General features: G+C 40.7%; 2 protein-coding genes across 2 annotated transcripts; both read left to right on the top strand.

Moving 5' to 3' along the window:
• The first annotated feature begins 429 nt into the window (after positions 1 to 429).
• On the top strand, positions 430 to 2074 carry LOC133649199 (uncharacterized). The gene is made up of 2 exons (XM_062046033.1): positions 430 to 515; positions 739 to 2074. The coding sequence occupies exon 2, from the start codon at positions 746 to 748 to the stop codon at positions 2072 to 2074; it is 1329 nt and encodes a 442-aa protein (XP_061902017.1). The 5' UTR covers positions 430 to 515; positions 739 to 745.
• LOC133647852 (uncharacterized) lies at positions 2040 to 5470 on the top strand. The gene is made up of 10 exons (XM_062043571.1): positions 2040 to 2952; positions 3053 to 3079; positions 3198 to 3388; positions 3579 to 3696; positions 3851 to 3933; positions 4046 to 4087; positions 4187 to 4330; positions 4534 to 4604; positions 5046 to 5205; positions 5326 to 5470. The coding sequence occupies exons 3-9, from the start codon at positions 3199 to 3201 to the stop codon at positions 5094 to 5096; spliced, it is 699 nt and encodes a 232-aa protein (XP_061899555.1). The 5' UTR covers positions 2040 to 2952; positions 3053 to 3079; position 3198; the 3' UTR covers positions 5097 to 5205; positions 5326 to 5470.
• Positions 5471 to 9472: the final 4002 nt, after the last annotated feature.

Genomic DNA, 9472 nt, shown 5'->3' with positions numbered 1-9472 from the left:
GAGCTCGAGATCCTGTTCACTGTGGACTAGCTGTGTGTGACGCCCTGTTTTGGTTTACATTTAAAAAAAAAGGTATGTCTGTTATGAGTTTTTTTGGCATAGTTAATTGTCGAAAAAAATATAAAATGAGGTGATGTGAGCGGGAAAAATTGCTGCACATATTAAGGATCCTTTTTCTTGATCTAATAGAAAAAGAAAAGGTGAATAAATCCTCCACGACTCAACTCCTGTGTGTGCATCACTATAAAAGACACAACGCAGAACAGTGACTGTTACATATACAATGTATAATGTAAAGTGCCTATCTGCAATCTTTATAATTTAAATGAATGAATTAGAAATTAATTATTTTAATCACTGTTTACGTCTGTTCAAACAATGTATTTTGCGCCTGTTCATAATTTCTTATGCTACTGTATGGAACTTGGTCCCATCTTCTATTTTGTGTGTTTTGCAGCATCATCTATTGCCTGGATTTTTGCCTACAATTGCTCCTGCTGCATTCGCTTAATCAGGTAAGATACTTTCTGGTTTGTTAAAATGTAATGTTGCTTACACATTTTTCTAGCAGTTAATTTTTCTATTCATGGCGCTGAATCAATTTAACGTTTCCCTATATCTTGTGTAGTTTGTAGTAACGAAACACCACAACACCACCATTTAACAATATATTTATTTAAATATAACATTACAAACAATAATCAATGATAAAGTTAATGGTATTTTCTTGTCTTTTAGCGCAAACATGAATAGAAAAACTACGCCTGTCATCTCTTTATCAACCTTAAGACGAAGGACACGTGTAGACGTTCAAAAAAGGCTTCATCAGATTCAGACAGACATGACAGACATGACATACATGACAGACATGACAGGAATAGGGGCAGATGACAGAGTTCTTTCTGAGAACACTGCCCAATCCTCTTCAGCTGCACATGCAATGCCAGAGGTGCACGTTTTTACAGAGGATGACATGGAATTGGAGGCAGATTTTGATAACGTGTATTGGGATGAGTGTGATGGGGATGGGACATCAGGTTCGGATTGTGAAAATGATGACCCAACATCACTTTCTGATGACATTGCCAACTGGGCAGTGAGTTTTGGCATTTCCATGGTTGCCCTAACTGCACTGTTGAGTTTACTCCATCTAACCCATCCCAATCTGCCAAAGGATGGAAGGACCCTTCTCAAAACGAAAGTCCAATATTCTATTCAGGAGAAGGCTGGGGGGAACTACCATCACTTTGGCATCCTTTCCTCCTTGAATGCCACTCTAAGTAGATATGCCAAAACATTGGCAGAGGGCATGACATTGGGGTTGCAGATTAATATAGATGGACTTCCTTTATTTAAAAGTTCCACTGTACAGCTGTGGCCCATCCTTGGCCTACTGGTTACCGTCCCCACGAAGGAACCAGTTGTCATTGGGGCGTACTGTGGACCAAAAAAACCTAGTTCGGCCACAGAGTTCCTATCTGATTTTGTCACAGAACTACATGAGCTAGAGGCTGGGTTTTGCTTTGAAGATAAGTATCTTAAAATTGAGCTTCACACAGTAATCTGTGATACCCCTGCACGGGCCTTTGTGAAAAATACTAAAGCCCACAATGCTTACCATGGGTGCGATAAGTGCCTACACCCAGGGCAATACCACAACCGGCGTATGTCGTTCCCTGGACCAGAGCACCCCCTTAAAACTGACATCTCATTTAACCTGAAGGTTGATGAATTACATCACCATGAAGGGCCACATCCATTTCAACGCGTCAAGGTTGGCATGGTAACGCAGTTTCCCTTAGATTATATGCATCTAGTGTGTTTGGGCATTGTAAGGAAACTGCTCCTAACTTGGCTCCGAGGTCCGTTAACCGTAAGACTGCCGGCATTAATAGCAGAGAGGATGTCAGCCAAACTCCAGTCCATGAGGCCCTACGTGCCAATTGAGTTTTCCAGGAGACCAAGGTCGCTTAGGGAGTTGGACCGTTGGAAGGCAACTGAATTCCGACAGTTCTTACTGTACACTGGCCCTGTGGTGCTGGCAGGATTTCTTGGATCGGAACATGTACTGTAATTTCATGCTCCTGTCAACTGCTATATCCATGTTGGTAAGCCCTGAACATCTCAACCTTGCTGACTATGCTGGACAAATGCTAAAATCTTTTGTCCACCATTTTGGTGAGCTTTATGGGACAGACCAGATTGTGTACAATGTCCACTGTCTGGTCCACCTGGCAGATGAGGTGAAGAGGCATGGCTGTCTGGACTCCTTTTCAGCGTTCCCATATGAGAATCACCTTGGGAAAATAAAAAAACTAATTAGAAAACCTGAGTTCCCTCTACCTCAGCTCATTCGGCGCCTTTCAGAGGTTACAGCTACCAAATCAGATGCTGATGCAGACTTGTCACTGAAAAGGGAGCATTTTGTGGGCCCAATTGTTGTTGGCATGGAAGTTCATGCACAATATGGGGAAATGCAATGTGAAAGGTGGACCGTCAAATTATCAACAGGGGACAACATGTTTCTGGTGGGGGATAAAGTCTGCCTTATCAAAAACATTATCAAAAATGATAATGGTGTGTATGCTATTTACACAGAATTTTCCCGGCAGTCTCCATTCCATACCTACCCCTTCAACTCTGACAGAATGAACATATTTTTTGTAAATGATCCATCTGTTGAGCTGAAGTTGGTTGAGGTGTCAGCGCTGCGACAGAAATGTGTAGCCTTGCTGTACAGGGATGGTTTCGTGGCCATACCCCTCCTCCACTAAATGAAACAAAAAAACTACAAAAAAAAGTTCAAGTTCAAATCCGTTAAAACAATCAGTTAGGAGTTCAAAGCTGTTCAATTAATCAGTTTAAACAATCAGTTCAAGTTACAAACTCTAATACTATAGTTGACTACCGACTTATGACTATGACTTCCAGTACTCTGGATGGAGAATAGCTGTAAGTATTATACGAAAGTTGGTATTATTCCATGCACTACACCTATAATTTCAAGCTGAAGTTCTGAAAATTATGACCTGTACTTTTACCTTTCTTATAGTTCATACCACCTTGGAGCACCATTCAGGTAAAATCTCAGCTCATCTTACTTGCTTATTTGTATATATTAACACCTGTGCATGCTTTTGTCCACGTTGTTCCTTTGACGATGAATAAATACCCCTTTTCTTTCTTTCTACATTAAGGATGCCTTTTCATCTGATAAAGTTTCGAATGAACGGGGACGTTGCGGTGGTCCCAACTGGATGGTACTATGATGGGATTGTTTTCTGGCCCACCTATAAAAACACTGACCGAATTAAAAAGGCCGTTTTAAATGAGGAGCAGCATGGGCCAAACTGGCCAAAATTTGATGCTTCTGTTGTCCGAACTTGTGGTATGCAAATTCATAAATTTCTTGTTTAAAAATAACGTCATAGTTGCTTCTCTTTATGCTTGGAATAACCTGTCTATGTTCTCTTGTAAGAGAGAGACCTGATACATCATCATCAATAATAATAATAATATTCTGTTCAGCTCTACAGTTTATTTGAAACTCATGCTCATTTTAACATATTTTATTTTAGACAACTACAAAGACGCATTAAAAATAATGCAGCAATATGAAAAGGGCTGCGACACCTCAGACCTGCTATCTGAGGCAGAGAATAAGGAGCTGCCAGAAAAAAGGAGCAGGAAGGCAGTGTAAGTGTGTTCCGTCTTGTTTTTGTCATGTTTCTACAGTAATAGGAAGGTTATTTCAGGTAGCATTCAAAAATAAACCAGAGATGCTTGTAGTGTATGTATATTTGTCAATTTTTGGTATTGCAATAATCCTAATGATATGGTTACCCAACAGCCATCGTCTCGGGGACTCTGATGACAGCGAGGAAGACCCGGGAAATAGTGACCGCGCATCGGCAAGCCAATTGCACAGGCAGAGTAAGGAATAATCTCTTAACATCGAAAACGAAACCACCACATTAATATTAAAGATATGGTTAACATTCTTAGTGCTAAAGATATTCCCCTCTCCTTGTATCCCTTCTCCCAGCTCCACCGTCTCGCCGAGTGCCAGCAGTCATGAGTACACAAGGTAGGCACTGATCTCTGAAATATTAGTGAATAGTTAGGCCCCTTGGGTATTATCAGTCATGGCTAACTGATGGCTCTCTCACAATGCCCACCTCACTAGGAACGGCAGTCCCTCCTCAACTCCCTCCACCCCCCGCACCAGCAGCCCTCAACATGTGGCAGACTCAGGAGCCTCATGCATCCAGTCTGGCCTACAGGCCAACATGGCGAGGGGGAAGAATGGCCGACTACATCTCCTGCTCTGGTGAGCAATAACTGACAAATACCGGATGGTCATTATGTGCCAAAGATTTTGGAAAAAATTGAAATTCACAAGCAATCACATATTTTCTTCAAACTTTGTCAATAACTTTTGTCATTAACTAAGGTCAATAGCTAATGTCAGGATTATGAGTAATGAGGATAAACACTGACACATGTTAATTTTATACTGCTGTATGTCAACAGCGCCTGAGATGACCCACCTCTTTAGCCTGCTGGAACATATGAAGCAGAACCAAGAACAGCTGATTTTGAAGGTAAACTTCCTAACCAGCAGGTCGCAGATTCACCCAGGGCCAGAAGTTGAAATGCCGGCCATTGTCCAGTTTCCAATGGAACAGTTGGAGGCAGTGGGGGCATTTGAAGCATTTTTGATAGAACCATCAAATGCCCCAGCGCGACAAAGAGTGGTGAGGTTTCTTCCTAATATGAATGTCCATGATTATGCAAATATTCTACTGAATCGGCCCTGACAACCAGGCCTGTCCTGAACCGCCTTTTCCCAGTGGTAAGATTATGTCAGTGAGCCACAATCGGCCTGGTTTGACATTGTGTGTAAAGGTAGCATAGGTCCATGAGCCAAGAAAACATGCAGGTTCTTTTTTTTTGCATTTCTGGACACTTTCAACAGGAACAAAAATATTTTAAATGCAATTTAAGCTTACCTGTTTGTTTAAAGAGATGTCTTTGCCTTTTAGATTTCTTCTTTGGCCACCGTTGGAGGCCAGGATGTGAAGCGGGTGACCTAGAACATCCTGGGCAGGATGTTCACAGATGGCGTTTCACATCAGAAAAATTGGAAGGGCGTCAATAACAAAAAGGCCTTTAGCAGGATGGCAACAAAGACCTTGCTTTTCAGTAAGTATATAAATCAAAGTAATATTACATATCACATATATTGTATTGTGTAAGCATACTTGGCTTTGGATGCTACATACCATAAACATAAATGTATCTGTCTTGTAATCTTGATTACAGGTGCTGTCAGAAAAAATTTATTGACAAGGTCAGCCACGGACGCGGAGGTCACAAAACACGCCATCAGGTGGTTCAACCTGGCGGGGGATCGGGCAGCGAGGAGACGAGTCCTGCCTCCACCTTCTCAGGAGGAATAGAAATGTGTATATATATATATATATATATATATATATATATATATATATATATATATATATATATATATATATATATATATATATATATATATATATATATATATATATATATATATATATGTATAAATAAACAACCTTTTATTGTACTTCTTATCATTCACCAGTTATTCATTTTCTGATATGTTAGCTGTGCATGGAACAGCATTTCGTTGAAATTGTAGCCTAATAGATTAAATATGTATATTTACTTTTTAAATATATATTATATATATTTACTTTATAGAGCGAATTGACCATTTTCTGTTTCTGCATATTGACAATATTGTTGGTTTAAAAATACAAGGCAATGCATATGTAAGCTTATATTGCTGTAGTAGGGCTTAGTGAATTTTTTAGTTTCCTATTTTATCCTACGGCAAGAACAGAAGGGATTTTGAAAATAAGATAAAGGGGTCCAAAACGGCCAGATGAGCCAGGGTTTTTATGAGGCGGTTGCTGGTCCGCGGCGGGAGGTTAGGCTTTGATCATGGGTGCGGAGCGGATGCAGCGCGCCGTCACGGCGCACCCGCCGCGGAAATAAGGCTTTGATCATGGGTACGGAGCGGATGCAGCGCGCCGCCACGGCGGATCAGCTACCCGCCGCCGTGGCGCGGATACGTTCCTGAGTGCAAATGGACGCCGATGCGGGTCCGTTTCGCGGGTCCGTTCCGGAAAGCGCGATACCTGCGCGGGGGATCCGCCGCGGAGTGTTTTTGCTGTGTGGGATACCTCTTATCATTGCCTCTCGCAGGGATGGGGCCAGAGACAAGTACTCGATGCCGAGACATCTTTCTAGCGAGATTATAAGTCTGAGCTATTTTCCTCTTTGTAATCTCTGACTGTCTCATCCTAGTGTCATTGGAGCCGATGTGTACAACTTTGTTCGCGTAGCTATTGGTGCGATTAGCCTGTCGTACGTGTTTACTAGTCAGCTCCCTAAGACTAGCTTCAATGTCATGCCCCGGGAATACACTTAATTATGGCTGGTTTACTAAACTGTATGTTCCGGGTGATGGAGTCCCTTATTACTAAGCTGTGGTGTCCGGTAGACTGGGGTGTAGGACTAGCTAAAGGGATAAATCTATTATGTGTCTCAACCGATTCACCGTGAATTGTAGGCCGCTTAGGCCTACAATTGTTTTTATCATAGCTCTGTGAGGACACGTTATACTAAGTTAGCTTCAATGGCGTCGTTAGCAACAGCATTTTTAAGCTTCGCCAAGCTGGAAAGCATTAACCGTGTATTTACATGTCCCAGGTTTAATAGTATTGTTGATCTTCTGTCTATCCTTCCAGTCAGGGATTTATTTATTTTGTTTCTATATGCAGTTAAGCACGATGCTATCACGTTAGCTCCGTAGCTAAGTCAGCTTCAATGGCGTCGTTAGCAACAGCATTTTTAAGCTTCGCCAGGCTGGAAAGCATTAACCGTGTATTTACATGTCCATGGTTTAATAGTATTGTTGATCTTCTGTCTATCCTTCCAGTCAGGGATTTATTTATTTTGTTTCTATATGCAATTAAGCACGATGCTATCACGTTAGCTCCGCAGCTATAGTGTTTCGTCGATGTATTGTCGTGGAGATAAAAGTCACTGTGAATGTCCATTTCGCGTTCTGGACTCTCATTTTCAAGAGGATATAGTATCCGAGGTGGTTTAAAATACAAATCCGTGATCCACAATAAAAAAAGGAGAGAGTGTGGAATCCAATGAGCCAGGTTGTACCTAAGTTACGGTCAGAGCGAAAAAAGATATGTCTTGCACTGCAGTCTAGTCCTTAACTCTAACGTACCTCATCCACAAATCTTTCATCCTCGCTCAAATTAATGGGGTAATCGTCGCTTTCTCGGTCCGAATCGCTCTAGCTGCATTGAAAACAATAGGAAAATATGAGGAGGCTATCAACTGACTACGTCACGCTACTTCCGGTAGGGGCAAGGCTTTTTTTTATCAGATACCAAAAGTTGCGATCTTTATCATCGTTGTACTCTACTAAATCCTTTCAGCAAAAATATGGCAATATCGCGAAATGATCAAGTATGACACATACAATGGATCTGCTATCCCTGTTTAAATTTTAAAAAATGTCATTTCAGTAGGCCTTTAACATGGAGGATTACATATCTAAAATAAAACAGTTTTTGTTATACCCGTTTGATTGTGGACTATTACTGACACCTTGTGGCGATGGGAAAATGCTGCGCGTCATCAGTTTGGGCACTTCCGGTTTACGATGTTAGTTCAGTTCATGAGACAATAAGAAGTAGACAAGTTGAGTTACCTCTTACAAGCCTTGGAAAAGATAAGTCTGTAAGTAAACTATTTAACTTGTTTATGTGGCTCAATATGAAGGTGGAAAGTGGCTAAATTTGATAGTAAGATGTGTATTGAAAAACGATTTTTGTGCACTAATTTAATGGATGTTTGAGGACTTAAAATGGCTGCCGGTCGTGTATTTCCACCATAGAAATAGTTTCAACACTCAGCAGTGTTTGTTTGATGGTGGTGCTGTGTATTTGTGTGGAGCTGATGTTTACATATTGTGTATTGCATTTCAGTGTGTTGATTGAATCATACATTGTCATTGTGTGTATTTCAGTTTTACAGAAAGAAAAAAAAAAGTCTAGTGCAAGACAATGCAAGATCAACAACAATAAAGAGCCTAATTGGATTTATCTGCTTTGGAACTTTATTAGAATGTCCTGGATTGGTTGTTAGCTGTCTGCCAAGCTGTATAACCTCAACACATATAGTGAGGGCAGAACAGTTTTCTAAACTGGACTTTCAATCGAAGCAGAAGGTAATAATTAAAGGAAGATCTCCATCGAGACAGAGAGACTTTTAAAACTGAAGAAAGATAAGGGAGACTTCTATAAACAAGTTATCGATGCTTTTTTTCTGAAGGAGCGGCGCATGGACTTCATTTATAAGTAAAGGTAAGACCATAATAACGTTTTTTTTAATTAAATATGCTTTTTTGTGTGCTACAGTTTGTATGTGTAAAGTTAAAGTTAAGTTTAAGTACCAATGATTGTCACACACACTAGATGTGGTGAAATTTGTCCTCTGCATTTGACCCATCCCCTTGATCACCCCCTGGGAGGTGAGGGGAGCAGTGGGCAGCAGCGGCGCCGCGCCCGGGAATCATTTTTGGTGATCTAACCCCCAATTCCAACCCTTGATGCTGAGTGCCAAGCAGGGAAGAATGCTGGTATGAGCTTTTAAACATAACCATTAACTGCTGCCAATAAAATAAAATAAATGGTCCCCAGCCAATATTGTGGAAATCGGTTATGTTTGTCTTTTACATATTCCTGCTAACTAACAACCCAACAAAGGATGACCCAAAGATAAACTTGTATACTGGAAGTCTTTAGGAAGGGTAGTTGTTTTAGTGGACTTGTTGTTGTCGCAATACAACCGGTTGGCTATTACTTTGTGCTTTCTGTTAAGTTCATCTTTTGTCATTTATTAACATATCTACAGTAAAAATGACACATTTGCAGCTTGATCCTGTTCCAAAGTCACCTTTGTCAGAAAAGTAGTGCACTGTAATTTAGCAGAGACATTTTTGGATTATTCAAAAGGTTTTGTTGTTTTTATTGAATGCTATGTATTGGATGCTATGCAATTGATGCTAGTACAGTACAGTACATCAATGAAATCTCAAACGCTCCAAGAACTGCGCTGCATAGCGGGTTGACAGCCCAGGGCTTCAAACTCATTGGATATCGCTGCTCAAAGTAACTCTCAAGTGTCCATGTGGTTGATTCCTACTTAGGAAAAGTGCACATGTATTTGTTTGTGTGTGTGAGAGTCCATATGGTTTTTCCATAGGTCTTTTAGTGAAGTAAAGAGAACTAAATTATATTTATATAGCGCTTTTCTATCGAGACTCAAAGCGCTTTACATTTTGTTGCTATGTAACTGTGATCACTGTTCAACCACGTGTCTGGTGAAGATGCCTGTA

Source organism: Entelurus aequoreus, linkage group LG04 (genome assembly GCF_033978785.1).
Source record: "Entelurus aequoreus isolate RoL-2023_Sb linkage group LG04, RoL_Eaeq_v1.1, whole genome shotgun sequence".
NCBI classification, from domain to species: domain Eukaryota; kingdom Metazoa; phylum Chordata; class Actinopteri; order Syngnathiformes; family Syngnathidae; genus Entelurus; species Entelurus aequoreus.
Note: the sequence above shows the minus strand (reverse complement) of the source record. Positions and strands in the feature narration are given on the sequence as shown.